General features: G+C 41.7%; 2 protein-coding genes across 5 annotated transcripts in view; both read right to left on the bottom strand.

Annotated features, from left to right (window-relative positions):
- The window catches only part of LOC139557641 (F-actin-monooxygenase mical1-like), a 49,633-nt gene extending 45,872 nt beyond the window's left edge, over positions 1-3,761 (bottom strand). For both annotated transcript variants that reach the window (XM_071372701.1, XM_071372702.1), the window contains exons 1-2: positions 3,554-3,761; positions 2,657-2,726 (exon numbers count right to left, since the gene is read on the bottom strand). The gene's annotated coding sequence lies outside the window, so the exon portion shown is untranslated. The remainder of the gene's footprint in view (positions 1-2,656; positions 2,727-3,553) is intronic.
- A 3,176-nt stretch (positions 3,762-6,937) lies between these two features.
- The window catches only part of LOC139557638 (proto-oncogene tyrosine-protein kinase Src), a 42,171-nt gene continuing 31,554 nt past the window's right edge, over positions 6,938-17,554 (bottom strand). The window contains exons 2-13 of one of the 3 annotated variants that reach the window (XM_071372697.1): positions 16,192-16,423; positions 15,788-15,887; positions 12,734-12,751; positions 12,196-12,294; positions 11,975-12,001; positions 11,676-11,779; positions 10,501-10,650; positions 10,213-10,368; positions 9,686-9,942; positions 9,343-9,496; positions 9,059-9,190; positions 6,938-8,774 (exon numbers count right to left, since the gene is read on the bottom strand). In XM_071372697.1, the coding sequence (XP_071228798.1) occupies positions 8,566-8,774; positions 9,059-9,190; positions 9,343-9,496; positions 9,686-9,942; positions 10,213-10,368; positions 10,501-10,650; positions 11,676-11,779; positions 11,975-12,001; positions 12,196-12,294; positions 12,734-12,751; positions 15,788-15,887; positions 16,192-16,414 (1,629 nt within the window). In that variant the 5' untranslated portion in view covers positions 16,415-16,423 and the 3' untranslated portion in view covers positions 6,938-8,565. The remainder of the gene's footprint in view (positions 8,775-9,058; positions 9,191-9,342; positions 9,497-9,685; positions 9,943-10,212; positions 10,369-10,500; positions 10,651-11,675; positions 11,780-11,974; positions 12,002-12,195; positions 12,295-12,733; positions 12,752-15,787; positions 15,888-16,191; positions 16,424-17,554) is intronic. The other 2 variants (XM_071372698.1, XM_071372699.1) reach the window with 2 other exon arrangements.

The raw sequence follows: 17,554 nt of genomic DNA, 5'->3' as shown, positions 1-17,554 counted from the left end.
GGCCTCTCTCATCTTTTTAAGTGGGAGAACTTGCACAATTGGTGGCTCACTAAATACTTTTTTGCCCTACTGTATATATTATTTCTTATACTTTAGTTTATTTGGTAAATATTTTCTCAACTCTTCTTGAACTGCACTGTTGGTTAAGGGCTTGTACGTAAGCATTTCACGGTAAGGTCTACACTTGTTGTATTCGGCGCATGTGACAAATAAAGTTTGATTTCATTTTAAATGCATAGTGGATATAATTTATTTGACACATCTTAGATTTCTTATAGTTATACTTAACTTATAGTTATAAGCAGTGGCGTAGTACACACCCCTGCAGACCCCGGGAATATACACGGAGGTGACGCTGACCGAAGAAAATTTTCTGGGGAAGTAATGTGGTCGGCATTTAATGGTGAGGTATTCCAGATCGGGAGAACAAAAGGATTTGAGTTCCTGTACGTTACCACAATCACACCATGAGTAGGTAATCATGAAACATACACCAGGAGAGTTCATTCTTCCTGTCCGCACAATGGACAAAGAACCCCACTGGCTGAATGGACAAGAAAATATATCTTGGGGAGAGAGATGATTCAGTAAAACAGAGTATGTTACAGTCCTTGATGTCTCTTTGGTAGGAGATCCTCTCCTGGAGAATGTGTACTTTATAGTCCAGGGACTGAACGTTAGCGAGTAATATGCTGGGCAGAAGTGAATGGTATGCACGCCTCCCGAGTCTGACTAGGAGCTCCTTATTCCTCTTCTCCAGAATAAGGGTTTTAGTGCAGCCCCCGGGATGAATGGAACTGCCTCTGGTAGTTCAAACACAGGATCCAATTCAGAGAAGTCTAATTTCTGGTAGAATTTCTCTTGACCGCCGATCTAATATCCAAAAGTTATTTTCGGCTGTAGGTAATAATGCAAAAAACATTCTGAGTAAATAATGTGAGAAACAACAACAAACATGCTGTTGGCTAGGTGCTAGAAACAGGGCAATCATGTCTTTCCTGATTTCTCTTTGGCCCTCATATAGTTGCACTGTCATAGAGCTAAATCTAACTACCATGGCCTGTCCTCAACCCTGCCTTATCTTACACCATCAAATTATTACTGCTGTTCACAGCTTAGATGACTTGCAATTGACTGGCCAATATATCCGACAACAGTCCCACTCCTGCCAACCTATGTGTAACTGGTCTGGCTGTGTAGCTGTGTGTCGTGTTTGAAACCTAAAGGGCAGCTCGTCGACAGCTTGATGTTATCTATTGATCTAGCATAGAGTAAATGAACTGCCCTACAAAAGGCAAAACGCAGTAACTATGAATTTAGTCAAAATCTTTGATCGGTTGTAATGGTCAGGTATATTATCTGATTCATGTGGTATTTAGTTTCCTGACACAAGAACAAGCCAGTTGATCAGAATATATCATGGATAATCAAAAATTGCTGTCTGTCGAGAAAGAAGACTTTGAAGTCAGATTTTGCATTCAAAAAATGACCTATTAGTTCCACTGCAATGACTGCAGAATTTACAGTTGAAACCCTATAGCTGTCAGATCCACATCTTCAGTTTTGTGACCAACAGTCACACAGAAAGAAATGCCATCTATCAAATTACTCAGGAACTTGCTGCACTGGAGATGACTAACCACAATCAAATCATGACCAACATCATTATCCAGTAATGATTCAATTCATAACCAAAAAGCTCTTTGACAAGTCATGCATTAAAACAGTAGTGACTGGTATATCACACTGGTACATGCCATACAGCTGGCACTACCAGAGAAGCACACACACACAAACTGAAATGGTCGTGTTCAGACAATGATTAATGCTTCCTTGATTAACAATGATTAACAGCTTGCATGTGGGCACAAAAGTCTAGGTTAAAGTCCCTCTCTCAATAGACCTCCTTAGGGAAACAAATAAAAAAAGTGTGTCAAATACAGTAACAGTAAATAGTGGTGTGCAACTCGAATGTCCTACCATCCTACTGTCCCCAGCTTTTCATCATCATCTCATCTTCTCTCAGTCATTTGTCTGTCACACTCTTATGACTGTTTGCTCAGCCTGATTTGGGATGTCATATTTTGGTACTTGTTATTGGTCATGCAGCAGACTTCTAACAGATATTATTGCACAGTTGGCACCAGGGACACAAGCATTCTGCTACACCCAAATAACATCTGCTAAATACAGTGTAACCAATCAAATTTGACTTGATTTTGATTTGATAAAGCTATTTCATTCTTCTTCATACTCAATATCCGGATTATATAATTTAAGAGAGAAGAGCAGTAGTATACTTGCTCATACTGTCGAAAGACAGATGATATCCTCAATGTAGAGTTGGCTACTGTGGTGGAAGATAAAAAGCAGACCGGTCTTACCTGTTCTTAACTATTGTGGTGATGTGGGTAAGAATGCTACACTACAAAACACAGAGAATCTGACTGGTACAAACACACCATTTAGAGTCAGGAATTAACCATTACAGGTTCTACTGAAACACATCTTGGCATGACAAATATGAACATAGCCAAGAGAGAAAAAACCTGAAGAGTGAGGAAGAATCTTCCTTATGAAGTAGACTGACAGAGCAATGATCAAGTTATTTCAATACTTTTGAGAAAACAACAGTGGAAAATGTTTGTTGACTTACCCTGTCACAAGGTCGGCTGAGAACAAAGGGTCTGCCAATGCTGTGTATATTGTCAGGATGCTGGATGCCTCTGTAACATGACAGAGCAGCCGAAAGTTGGAACCAGAAAGGGCCATGACAGCAGAACAGTAGCCACAATATAAATTCAAGAGAGAAAGTGAAAGAGAGAGAGGAGAGAGAGATGGGGGATGGAGAGAGGGAGAGATGGGGGATGGAGGGAGGGAAAGAGAGGGGGGAGAGGGAGGGAAAGAGAAGGGGGAGAGAGGGGAAGGGAAAGAGGGGGTGAGGAAGGGAGGGAGGGAAAGACAGAGAGGAAGGGGGGGCAGTAGAGAGCGAGAGGAAGGGGAGAGATAGAGATAGATAGGGAGGGAGGTAGAGAGAGATGGGAGGTAGAGAGAGATAGGGTGGTAAAGAGAGATAGGGGGGTAAAGAGAGATAGGGGGTAAAGAGAGTTAGGGGGGTAGAGAGAGATTAAAAATAACAGTTAATGGTGTTGCTGAATAATATGGTGTGTGCCAATCCTCCACAACAGAACATTCTGATTACTATTTATAAATAGCCCAGTATCTGAACATTTTAATTGAACCTTTATTTAACTAAGCAAGTCAGTTAAGAACAAAATATTATTTACAATGACGGCCTACCGGGGAACAGTGGGTTAACTGTCTTGTTCAGGGTTTTCACAGATTTTTACCTTGTCAGCTCGGGGATTCGATCCAGCAACCTTTCGGTTAATGGCACAACCACTAGGCTATCTGCCGCACAACCACTAGGCTATCTGCCGCCCCAAATTACTGGACTCGGTTGTGTCTATCCCTGAATTCAGTCAGTACGTTTTCGAATAAAATGCATCAACACAACGTGTTGACACATTTTAAAAACAGATGAATACATTACCTTGTCGAGTAAAGGTATAAATAGAGCGTAATCATGAAGTTAGAACTGTTCGGTCAATCCGTTTTTGTTCAGTGGAGGTTAATTCCCGAAAGAAATCGGTCCGTGTTTTGTCCGTTCATTGGTTATACCATTGAAATCAGGAAGTGAAAACCCGAAATCGTTCATTTGCTCACCTACGGCTGTACGCGCGCCCAGCAGATATCATGATAACTTTTTCGTGAGTTTCTGCCAATTATGCAATGTCGGGGTATTGCTTCACTTAAAGTAATATAACACTAAAATTTTCACGTCATTGTTTTTATGTTGTTCTCTATCATATCGTATATTGAATGAAGATGTGACAAACAGGTCTACAATAGCCTACTATAATATCTATTCTAGGCTACTCAATAACATAAAATATGTATTTGACATTATTTGTTTAAAATGTTTACAACACATGACATCAGGAATGTTATGTTCAAAACCTCAAAAAATGATATCAGGTTAGTATCTCAAAGATATGCAATTAGACCAATCTAGCTCAAAGTAAGTTTTGGATATAATGACAGTGAGACATAAACGATGAAAATAAGGTCTGAGGTTAACACAGACTTAGGACATCTTATATGTTTTGTTCTATGAGATAATCAATCATGACCTTTAGGAATTATGTTCTTTATGTGCTTTTTTAAAATTACATAAATGCTTTCAAATTCACAAAAAGTGACGGTAACTGATAAAAAATGATCTCATAGAACAAACCGTATAAGATCTCATAAGCCTGTGTTCTCATAGACCTTATTTTCTGAGTTTATCTAAAAACCTTCCAAAAAATGTATTTTCCTATAGGCTTTGTACAACAAACCATGGCAGAGTTAGGGCCCACAAAAATACACCATTACTATTTCTCTCCATGTGTAGCTAGACACCATTTCCTGTCAATGGGTAAGCATCAATTGACTCACTGTCTGGTTACCATCAATATAAGAAACATAATTTATTGCGTTTTCAACAAATTACAACGTGACAGATTACAGTTGGCAATTTAAAAATGTTATCCCAACATTGCCATTTGAATTTTAAACAATGTACATTAGTATTTATACAATAGCAAAAACATTGCCTGAAATTCTAAAATGTTGCACTGAATGCAGTGAAAAAGAATATACACAGGAATATCTCAAATCCTAAAACTGCATAGGTTGAGGAGAAAGACCCAAAGAACCCAATGGAGACATGTCCTTGGTTTTTCACGATGATGGAACAATAGGGATTACATTAGGATTAAGACAACAGCCTAGTCAATCTGCTGCTCCAAATGTTCACAGGACATGAAATAACAAGTCAGATTAATAATAGCAGTCTTATAGAAGATTAACGCGGCAGCGTAGCCTAGTGGTTAGAGCGTTGGACTAGTAACCGAAAGGTTGCGAGATCGAATCCCCGAGCTGACAAGGTACAAATCTGTCGTTCTGCCCCTGAACAGGCAGTTAACACACTGTTCCTAGGCCGTCATTGAAAATAAGAATTTGTTCTTAACTGACTTGCCTAGTAAAATAAAGGTTAAAAAAAAATAATAATAAAAAAAAATAATAATAAATAAAATGTCTGAGGAAAAACAGTGTATGCATTTATAGTGGTTTAGGAAATCTTGGCATTCTCCAGGAGTTGGTCTTACCTAAATAAAAAAGGTTGCATTTATAATGTAAGTCTTCTATCCAAAGTTAGATATACACTATGCTGTACCATAGTACATCAGATGTCTTCTATAAAAACACTGACATTCATTGTAACAATAACAGAGGAACAGTTCATAAACCAGCCTCCCCATCAATGTCCTTAGAAATAGGAGATGTCGACATGTAAATGTACAGTTGTGGCCAAATATATTGGCACCCTTGCACTTTCTTAAATAATTCCCAATTTCTTCAATTTTTTTTTAAAATAAAACATTTAGTAACCACTAACTCAACATTGTAGAACCAATCATATTTTTGTAAACTTAAGTTTACAATTTTAATTGATAAAATAAAGACAAATGACATCGACAAAATTGTCACCCATAGCTAGTACTTGGTTCCACAGCCTTTGGCCAAGATAACTGCAGACAAACACTTCTTGTAGCCACCACCTTTCTACTGGCAATTTGGCCCACTTTTCAGCAGCAAACTGCTCTAATTCTTCAATATTTGAGGGGTGCCCTCAACCAAATGCCCTCAACCCTCAACCAAATGCTGAGGGGTGCCCTCAATCAGATTTTGCCATAGGTATGTGATGTTTCAGATCTGGACTCTTCTTCGCTGGCCACTCCAGAACAGTTCAGCATCCCTTCTTAACCATTCCTGGATGCTTTTTGATGTGGGTGGTTGGGGTTGTTGTCCTGCTGGGAAGACCCAGAATCTTCAATGGAGACCCAGTTTTTGGACAATGGGTTGAACGTGGAACAAAAAAAAAACACCTGATAATCTCTATTGCCAAAGAGCTCCGATTTTGTTTCATTGGTCCACAGAACATTTCCCCCAGGATTTATGCTTGTTTAGGTGGGTTTTTGTTCAATAGGGCTTTCTTTTGTCTCTTTCAGCAGTGGGGTCTTTCTATATTTACCAATGACAAAAATTAAGCATTCAAAGAAAAAAAAACTCCCTAATATCAATTATATGGGAAAGTTTAATCATACTGTGGGGTTGCTTTGCGGTCTCTGGTACTGGGGGACTTAAAAGTGTGCAAGACATCATGAAATCAAGGTGTTTTGGAGTGCAATGTTTGAAAAACTGTCTCTCTGTTAAATGTTGTGGGTCATCCAGTATGACAACCACAACAAACACACATAAAAAGCACCAAGAAGAAACAGTGGACTGCCCTGGAGTGGTCAGTCAAGAGTCCCAAGTCTGAATCGCATCCATAACCTACTGCGAAAGCTGAAATCATCAGTTGTTGGAGGGCACCCATCAAACATGAAAGAATTAGAGCAGTTTGCTGCTAAGACTGGGCCAAATTGCCAGTAGATAGATGCAACAAACTACAAGAAGCCTTTGTTGGCAATGGCTGTGCAACCAAGTACTAGCTATGGGTGACAATTTTGTCAATTCCATTTTTCTTTATTTTCTAAATTAAAATTGTAAACTTAAGTTTGCAAAAATGAAATGGGTTCTGCAATGTTGAAAATAACAAGTTGTGGAGACAAATCTTTTTTTCAATTTAAACTTATTTAGGAAGAAATAGGGAATAAGTTAAGAAAAGTGCAAGGGTGCCAATATATTTGTTCCCAACTGTATGATTCAGTTTTGATAGCAGTTGAGCAATTGAGTTGACTACAGTTTTTGATAGCAAAAATATAATCAGACACACCTTGATAGGTTATATAAAAAGGTGTTCTCTTATTCTGACAAGATGAAGAGATTGTTTTCAATACGAGTCATTATTTATTTTTTTGATTGCAGAGTACCACAGAGCTTAGTTTTACAGATAGATGGACACAATATGAACACAACGTATAAAGATAAAAATGGAACAAATAAGGATGTAATTATATAAAGAAAATACACCACTTTCTTCAGTGAAAGATGTACCATAGACATGATGGCCAGTGGTAGAATGATTCTGAAAATAGACAAACCAAAAGTATCTTTAAAATTAATAAATTACCAACAGGATATATACAAAAATATTAGCAATGAGGATATTTATGTACAATTTCCCAATGACAGTGGATATTCAAAATGCCAATTCAGCTTCCCAAGCAACTGGAAAGCTCAGTCGTCATATCTTCAGAATCATCTCTCCATCATTCAATGAAAACAAAACCACATTAATTACCTCCAAAATGACCAGCAGTTGCACTGATAACACTTTTCAAAGAATATATTGTGAAAGGTCTTATGGTTACTCCTTTAAATCTTGGTTTTAATCTGAATGTTTGAACAACCAAAAACGTAAAATTCCTTAGATATTGGATGGAAAATGGAAGGTATTATTAGGTATGCAGTACACAAGTGTTTGAGCATGATTCACAAATAAGTCGATTATCATTGAAGTATATAACTACAGAAAAACGCTTATTGAACTTTGTAGATATAAAAGTTAATCAAGAGTAATAAAAATACACTTTAAACAGAAGAGAGTAGAAAATAGTTGTTTTGATCATTGGCACAAAAACATTGCAGCAGGATTCATGGTCCCAGTCCTGAGAGGAGACTGTGTTCATCAGTAGCCTTTTGTCTTCTTCTAGAAAAGTTGTAGAGAATGCAAATAAACAATCAAATCATTCCCATCTCCTCTTCTTTAGGAGTGCCTGAAGAGGTGTTCCATGTATAGAAAGTCTCTGCGAAGTCGAAGTCCCGCCCACCTTCTCAAACTGTCAGTAGTACCATAAATGCTTAGTCAAGAATGGCTACAATGTAGAGGAGAAATATTCACCTGAAATGCCTATGACCTGATAATAATGTCAAATATTCCAGTTAATTCAGGTTTGATAACTAAATTAATCAAAAACATAACATACAGTAAGTGATATCCTGAAAAAAGTACCCCTCAGAGTTACTTCTCAAGCAGTCTGTGGGTATAGATTGGAAGACAGCGTCCAGCATACCACAACAAGAAAACATCCTCATTATAGAAAGGAACCAATTGGAATATGAGAAGTCAGTCGATTATTTAGCCCTCCAAAGGTGTAGCTATAAAGAGATGCATTGAAGTGGTGCATACAGTAGGTGGCTACTCATGTCAAATGTCTGATGATGCGTTTGGAGTTACCGCACAACGTCAATAGGAGCATACAGTAACTGACAGGCATGAACATAACTCAAAATAAACCAGTAGATTCCTACTGTTCTTTTCAAATCAGAAGGATATCAATAAGATAACTAAATCATGATATCATCACAATGAGTAATGCTAATGGTAGTCAGGAGTGTGTGTGTGGCAATTGGTAGTTCAGTTCCAGGTGCACAACAGCGGTCAGAGCTTCAGAGGTTAGTGTGGTTGTATCCAGAGCACTGTTCCTCTCTTCCACCCTGAGCCCTGCTACAGCACTACAGGTTCTCTCCAGGCTGGTACTGGGGCTCAGTGGAGGTGAAGTAGTCTTCCAGGAAGCCCTGCAGGTACTCAAAGGTGGGCCGCTCCTCAGCGTCCTTCCTCCAGCAGGTCAACATGAGGTCGTGGAGGGACTCAGGGCACTCAGCTGGACAGGGCATCCTGTAACCACGCTCCACCTGGTCCAACACCTCCCGATTCACCATGCCTGGGCGAGGGAGTTGGAGACAGAGAGAGAGGGTGAAGGGAGAGAGGAGAACACAAACATCAATATACAGGGACACTCGCAGGCACAGAATGATGACCCCAAAGATACTCAGTCAACCTTCATGGTTTCAAAAGATAACAGTGTCATCACATAGGAAGTCTTGCTTGCCAGCACTGTGTGTCTTTGGCAAGTAGTCAAGGAACGTGCTCCGAGAGGGATAAGCAATTCGATCAAATATGGTATCTGTTAACTAAGCGACATTATAGAAGAGTCATGGTAGCTACCTGGATATGGCACTCTGCCTTTAGTGGCCAGCTCGGTCAGCAAGACCCCGAACGACCAGACGTCAGACTTGATAGTGAAGCGGCCATACAGCGCAGCTTCAGGGGCTGTCCACTTGATGGGGAACTTTGCTCCTGCAACAAGAGAGACACACATTAAACTAGAGACATCTCAGTAATATCTGAGGACAGCATTCCAATTTGTCTGGAAACTGAAAGATTAAGAGTGAGGTGAGAGAGACAATAGAAAGAGAGAGATGGTAATCAACGCCCTCTAGTGGTCTTACCCTGCCTGGCGGTGTACTCATTGTCTTCTATGAGGCGGGCCAGGCCGAAATCAGCCACTTTACACACCATGTTGTCTCCCACTAGGATGTTGGCAGCCCTGAGGTCTCTGTGGACGTAGTTCATCCTCTCTACGTACGCCATCCCTGAAGCAATCTGAAGAGGAGACACAGGTTTAGCTTTGACTGACAGTGTGTGTGTGTGTGTGTGTGTGTGTGTGTGTGTGTGTGTGTGTGTGTGTGTGTGTGTGTGTGTGTGTGTGTGTGTGTGTGTGTGTGTGTGTGTGTGTGTGAGAGAGGGGTACATAATTTGACTAGACAGTATTTTCCATATCTAAACTCTTACCTGTGAGGCCATGTCTACCAGCTGAGGAAGGCGGAGCATCTTGCCCATGTCTCCCTTCAGGAAGTCCAATAAGCTCCCTTGTCCCATGTACTCAGTAACAATATAGATGGGTTCTTCAGACACCACAGCATAGAGCTGGACAAGCTTCTCATGTCTCAGCTTCTTCATGACCTGAGCCTCCTGGAGGAAGGCCTCGGGGGACATGGTACCTGTCTTCAAGGTCTTGATTGCTACCCGCGTCGTACCATTCCACGTGCCTTCACAGACGAAGGTTACACAGTTATGTCGTTGAAGTAACAATTGTCATCAGATCATGTTTTAAAAAATAATGCCAACTGCCAAGCAAAATGTTTTGATGCAATGATAAATGCACTCCATAGACATTTGAGGTCCTCTACATGGCAATACGCCCTGCTTTGTCAGATCGGTTTAGGGAGTCGGCTGAAGATCAGGAGAATCACACTGATTCCTACAGTAGCTGATTAAATCCCAAAGACAGTAGTGATAGTGGAGAGAGACTGTCTTACCCATCCAGACCTCTCCGAAGCATCCCTGTCCCAGTTTGAGGTCGAGGCGGAGGGAGTCCCTGGGGATCTCCCAGGCATCGCGCGCTAGGCCCTGGGTCTGAGGCTTCAGTACGGGACACACCTCTGTCAGACAATGGCATAGTCCGTCTGCGTGCTCTGAGAGGAAGGGAAGGAAACATGTTGAGTTCCAATATCATCTTCTGGTAGTGTTACTGTTAGTTGTTCTTCACACATGTACAGCAGTAAAGAGTCCCCATTTTCTATTTTTGTTTAGAAAGAATGACTCACTGTGGTAGTGTGCGACAAGCTGCTGTAGGTTGTTAAACTGAGTGCGTGAGGTGATGTAGAACCCTCCACTGTCCAGCTTCCTGATCTTGTAATGTTTCACGTTCAGCCCTTTAGTGTTGTCATAGTCCAAGACTGACAGACAGTAGGCACCTGGGGAGGGGAACATAAGAGAGGAAATCAGTAAAGAAACCAAGATAACCTTGGAGTGGAAATATTGCTTCCTCCTTTATTCTTCATTCCATTAGCTGATGCCTTAGGCGACTTCTAGTCTCCCTGAGTTCCAAAGGAAGAGTAGTTTGAATGGGTCCTTTTGTGTTGACAAGTTCCTTTCCCTTGTGACAAATCCCACAAAAACTAAGCAGTAGCCAGTCTCTCACCAGAGGGCAGCACCAGCCCAGTGAGCCAGCCTGATGATTGAACTCAAAGCCTGGGAATTCTCCCCTCCTTCCCTCTCTGTTTGAACTAGGCGGAAGGGCTTGTGGTTGTCGAACAGAGCCAACATGATTCCTTATTCTACATGTTATCGCGAAGCATGTTTGTTCTACATAACATATTTCTATCTGAACGCTTGTTCCCCTCCATTTTCCCTGCTGAACACGCCCCTGGGTCTACAATGACCTACTTCTGTCCCACTAAGTCACCGAGGCTCCCCACTGCTCCCACTCAGCTACCGGCAGGGTATCCCCCCCGTTCCCCTTTTTACCCTCCCTCTCTCCGTTGAGCTTGGCCACGCACACACACAGCCCATGGAGAGTGTGTAATATTACCATGGTAGTGCAGTATCAGAGGCATCACATCTAACCTTTCCCCAATTGCCCTAATGCTTCACTTTAGTCTAAAACAGCATTCATCTAGCAAACAGCACAGCAAGGCACAAGAACTAGAACAGTGAGGAACAATGTCTTATCAGACAGTGCACAGTTTTTTTCATTTTTGTCAATTTTAAATTAAGATGTGCTTCCCCAATCTCTATTCTTATCTTACAAATCAGAGTTTTTTTATTGATAAAAAAAGCTGCAAACAGCACCTTTAAAAGAACATGTTTACACAGCTACACCGCTTCATCCCAAGAAAAAGGACAATGCCAATGGGCCGGCATTTCAATGTGGTCTTAATTGTCAGTAGAGACGCTTTGTGATGCGTTTCCACTGGAGATGCTAGCCTTAGACATTCACCTTTGGTGGTCTCGCTCTCTCTCACCAAGAACGTTCCTTTCCTGTTCTCCAGACCCAACAGGAGCCGCTCCGAATCGCGGCGTGTGATCTTCCCAAAATACCACCTAGGGAAGAGAGGGGAGAGAGCACGAGACACGGGGACCAGGTTGAGAGGGGAAAAGGTGTGTCTTTCTGAGAGAGAGAGAGAGAGAGAGAGAGAGAGAACCGCCCGTGCTGGTTTCTGAAAATAAGTGACTTGTAAACTCCTTCTGTGCATGCCCCAATCAAATAAGTATTGCATTCTGATTACTGCCCCTTACCTGGAAGCCATAGGCAATCTGAGATGACTGGTAGGATAAAGGTGAGAAATGGAATCATTACACAGGTTAGTTTGTTTGTGTTATTGGAATGTGTGTCTATGCATGTCAGCTTGTACAGTATGTACGCCTTCAAGGTGCATTCCATTTTCAATTAAATACATAGAGAGAGAAGAAAAGGCGGGAAGGATAAATAGATAAGAGAGAGAGAGGGAGAGATTTACTCTTCTGCCTGGATGGAGTCGGAGGGAGCCACATAATTGCTGGGGATGTAACCGCTTTCTCCCGTAGTCAGAGATCGAGCCAGCCACCAGTCCCCTTCTCTGTGGAGACAAGGATAACAGAATATCACTGACGTTCTACTTTACACAGAGGGATTCTATTTCACTTGGAGTGATTCTAAAGACAGGACTCAGTGAAAAACGAACACACATTCCTCATGAGTAAACTCAACAAAAGGAGGAGATTATTTACAATATCCATAGATTACAGGGAGGTTTCCAGGACTGGTCCTAGGAAATCAGCCCTACAACTACTAGGAATACTAATGGAATGGATTCACAAGGGATTCAAACACCAAAGTGCACTGTGACACAATTAACCAAATGCAGGGAAGTTATCATCATGTGAACCAGCTACTATGATGCGTTAGTGACATGAACACACTGAGACACAAACACACCCAGTACATTCACAATGGGACACACAAACACACACAGTACATTTACATGGACACACAAAGACAACAGAAGCATCACTAACCTGCTGTTCAACTTTCTCCTAAATACAATTATGAAGGTATGCGATGGAGAAATAGTTTGGGGAGATAGAGAGGAGATGCGAAGGAGGTGGGTTGGGTTAAAAAAAAGAGACAGAAAGTGTGTTAGCAAAGTAGATTTGTAGAGATACAGTGAACAGAACAGAAGAATCATTACAACAGTAGTTATCCACCACACCCTCATCCCAACACTACAGCGGAAGCTATAGGCCTAGCTCACCATTAAACCAGAAGTTGGACTAAAGCTTTCACATCAAAGCAGGGTTTTCATTGATTTTATTGACAGAAGAGATTAAAAGCAGCGATATTTAAAACAGAGAACAGAAGAGGTGATTCGAAGCACAAAAATGTGGTGTAGACCTAATATCAATTTCAAGAAAGCCTAATGATACATATCAAGTGCAGAAATCATAGCATTTTACATTGACATATTAGTCATTTAGCAGACGCTCTTATCCAGAGCGACTTTAAGGAGCAATTAGCGTTAAGTGCCTTGCTCAAGGGCACATCAACCAATTTCGAACCAGCGACCTTTCAGTTACTGGCTCTTAACCGCTAGGCTACCTGCCGCCCCTAAGCTCCCTAAAACTAAGACAATGGGTTTGGGTCATAAATAAGAAATAATAATGAAACATCTATGTTTTATAATCTCGGGCGGGTTCACTAGTTTTATGAGTTTGACCTGGTAACACTGTAGGTCCTGTGTGGCTCAGTTGGTAGAGCATGGTGCTTGCAACGCCAATGTTGTTCGATTCCCACGGGGGACCAGTACGAAAAAGAATGAAAACGCATGCGCTCACTATTTACTGTAAGTCGCTCTAGATAAGAGCGTCTGCTAAATGACAAAAATATAAAAATGTAAACACTAAGAGTAAAGCTGCATCAGCTTCAGTGGTAAATATTATTATTATTATAATAACAACAACAAACTATCATTATATTGTCCTCAGCTCAGGCCTTCTAGGTCAACACTTGTTATAGCTGCAGTATTGGGGGCTCACTAGAATAATATGGTCCACTGCACTTCTATTGATCAGAGACGCATCACAGACTGACTCCCTATGATTGGTTACATTATCAGAATGAATGAACAGTCATTTTTATCATTTGAACAAGTAGATTTTAGTTATTTAGCAGAAACTCTTATCAAGCAATCAGTGCATTCAACTAGGGTAAAAAAAATAAGGGGCTAGTTGCAACAAAATAAATATCAGCCTCCAAGTAGAAGCACCAGTGAGACATACAGCTGTGCTTTTGTGAATGAGAAAAAAGTAAATCTACAACAAAACCCTGTCAGCTCACACAAAACAGATCCTTATGAAGGGAGTCTGTTCCTATGGTTACGGGCTGTACAGAGGGGGGACTGACACGCGGTTTGGGGGCAGAACAGCCAGCCAGCGCAGTGAGAGATCAGTCATGCAGAGTACAGTGTGTGTGTACAATGGGTGGATCTAATCCTGAATGTTGATTGGTTAAAAGGGCATTCCAGCCGGTGTCTATTCCACAAGTTACCACCGGCTAAATCTATGACGTTAAAATGCCTATTTACTCTGTTCCATCTGACTGCGCAATCCACTGTCTCATCAGCCCAGCCAGGCAACTTATAAACTTGATCTCCACTATAAAAAGCATCTAGACATTATCTCACATTTCTTTTAGACTAAATCAAATCAAAGTTTATTTGTCACGTGCACCGAATACAACAGGTGTAAGTAGACCTTACGGTGAAATGCTTACTTACAGGCTCTAACCAATAGTGCAAAAAAGGTATTAGGTGAACAATAGTTAGGTAAATAAATAAAACAACAGTAAAAAGACAGGCTATATACAGCAGCGAGGCTATAAAAGTAGCGAGGCTACATACAGACACCGGTTAGTCAGGCTGATTGAGGTAGTATGTACATGTAGATATGGTTAAAGTGACTATGCATATATGATGAACAGAGAGTAGCAGTAGCGTAAAAGAGGGGTTGGCGGGTGGTGAGTGGCGGGACACAATGCAGATAGCCCGGTTAGCCAATGTGCGGGAGCACTGGTTGGTCGGCCCAATTGAGGTAGTATGTACATGAATGTATAGTTAAAGTGACTATGCATATATGATAAACAGAGAGTAGCAGCAGCGTAAAAAGAGGGGGAACACAACAGAGGAGACTTGTATAAACCTTGCTGTCTGTCTCTACAACATTTGCAACATTGTTTCAATATTCAAATTTGATCTCCAACTGTCCCATAGTAATGAACGTGATGAGACAGACAGGCAGGCAGCTTTTTGAAGTGCAGTTAGTTTGGAGTCTTTCCAGCTTCAGTTAGCTGTGTTGTTGGCTAGCTCCTCTCAACAACGTCCTGACAAGAGAGCACATTTTCTATGCCAGGTGAAATCACGCCTCATTAGCTCATTGTTATGGATGTCTCCAAATAAATGTCACTAGAAAACAGCCTATGCAAATGCAGCTACTGTTATTCTGTCTGCACTGTTTGACGGGACTGTAAGTTAGCCGTAGTTGGCTAGCTAGCAAGCAAGGGATAAGAACGTTGCAAGCCAGTATGGCAATAGAACATTTAGAACGAACAACTGGGTCGCGTCCAGATACAGAACACTTAACGTCTGGGTCGCGTATCTGGCAACCGAACGGATAGAAGGAAGAACAACCAACCGGCTTGGGTAGCAACCCTAGATGTGTCGGGACTATATCTTGTGGAAGGATGAAATAGTATGAATAAATTATCACTTTTAATGAAAATATGTCAATCATTTTTTGAATATGTTGGTAACCTGTTGTATAAGTGATAATGCCCTTGAAGCCAGTGTTTGGAGGATATATCGGCACGGTTCCAATATATCCTCCAAACACCAGCTTAAGTCTATTTCTTAAACTGCATTGTTGGTTAAGGGCTTGTATGTAAGCATCTTACGGTAAGGTCTACTACACCTGTTGTATTCAGCGCATATAAAAAATACAATTTGATATGCGTCTATCCATGTAGGTGTGACATTATCCTCATCCCAGTGTGTGTGTGTGTGTGTGGTGTTGCCTCACGTGTTGTTTACTATCTGTAGCCGCTCGCCCTTCCTGAAAGACAGATCAGAGGCAGTGCGAGACTCGTAGTCATACAGCGCCACGAACGTTGTCACTCCTCCTGTGGGGGAGAGAGCAGACAGACACTTATCTCAAGGGAGAGGGTCATGAAATATTAAGTGATATAGCAATACCATGTTTAAAAATACACCATATGTACAATTCAGATATCCCCGAAAACTGTGTTTCAAATTGTACTAAATAAGATTTGCATATACTAGTCAGTAGCATCAAATATATGGCATCCAATGGAGCTTGAGCCGTTTTATATAACAATCATTCCTTTAGTGAAATTAAATGATTTAATAATGTATTTCTATGCCATACTAGGTTATTAGTGGGGTATCTGGGCCCTAGTGTCTTACCTGCGAGTGTCCCTCTGTTAGGAGACGTGACGCTACTGGTGGACTCTGCACCCCCAAACAGGGCCAGCTCCGGGGTATTGGTCAGGGGCTGAGTGGGCTGGCGTGTCCCGTCCACTGCGGGGTTCCGATTGGATGTGAGGGTGTGCTGGGCAGGGCTGAAGTTGAGGCTGCCAGCCCCTCCTCCCGAGCTGATGTCTTTGGGCTTGCTTTTGGTTCCCCCCATGGCCTAGACCTATAAGACAAACAGACAGATGAATGAGCTTCTGCAATTCAATAAAAAAATATATACTAAAGTGTCTATTGAAATAGAACACAGTTCGCTAGTTAAACCTAGTTCTTTTCCTTTCTACATGGATGGTAAAGGCTTAGAATAGCTACAGTATTTTTTGCCATCTACCCTCTCACACTAGGCCTCCCCTCCTAGGCAGCTTAGCAGAGGGCAGGGCCAAGAGTGGAAACTGAAGTACATGTGAAGTCATACAGTTGCTATGTTCTAACTACAGCAATACAGTATCATGTGCAGTAATAATACATGCTAAACCTAAGCTTCCCTAAGGATGGGCTTGTAGCTGCCACTCCTTAGCTACCACACAGGAATCCATTGCTATGAGACCCTGCCCCACTCCCATCCTCCATATACCTGTCCCACCCCCATCCTCCATCACCTGTCCCACTCCCCCATACACCTGTCCCACCCCCATCCTCCACCCACCTGTCCCACCCCCTGCCACCACCCCCTGCCTCCACACCCACAACTAAATACGCAACCCAGCATAGCAAACAGAGAGGTTTCTTCCCCCCCAAGAGAGATGATTGAAAATGAAATGCATGACATGTGTTACAGAAATGACAGAATGGTCAAGAGCATGCTAAGAGAGCAAAAACTCAGCTACTAAAGTACACTGCCTACAGTTACAGCCTTATTCTAAAATTTATAAAATCGTTCCCGCCCACACAGCATGATGCTGCTACCACCATGGTTCACCGTAGGGATGGTGCCAGGTTTCCTCCAGACGTGACGCTTGGCATTCAGGCCAGAGTTGAGACTTGGTTTCATCAGACCAGAGAATGGTCAGAGTCTTTAGGTGCCTTTTGGCAAACTCCAAGCGGGCTGTCATGTGCCTTTTACTGAGGAGTGGCTTCCGTCTGGCCACTCGACCATAAAGGCCTGATTGGTGGAGTGCTGCAGAGATGGAAGGTTCTCCCATCTCAACAGAGGAATTCTAGAGCTCTAGGAAGAGTCTTGGTGGTTCCAAACTTCTTCCATTTAAGAATGATGGAGGCCACTGTGTTCTTGGGGACCTTCAATGCTGCAGACATTTTTTGTTACCCTTCCCCAGATCTGTGCCTCGACACAATCCTG

This window comes from Salvelinus alpinus, chromosome 28 (genome assembly GCF_045679555.1).
Source record: "Salvelinus alpinus chromosome 28, SLU_Salpinus.1, whole genome shotgun sequence".
In the NCBI taxonomy this organism is placed as follows: domain Eukaryota; kingdom Metazoa; phylum Chordata; class Actinopteri; order Salmoniformes; family Salmonidae; genus Salvelinus; species Salvelinus alpinus.
Note: the sequence above shows the minus strand (reverse complement) of the source record. Positions and strands in the feature narration are given on the sequence as shown.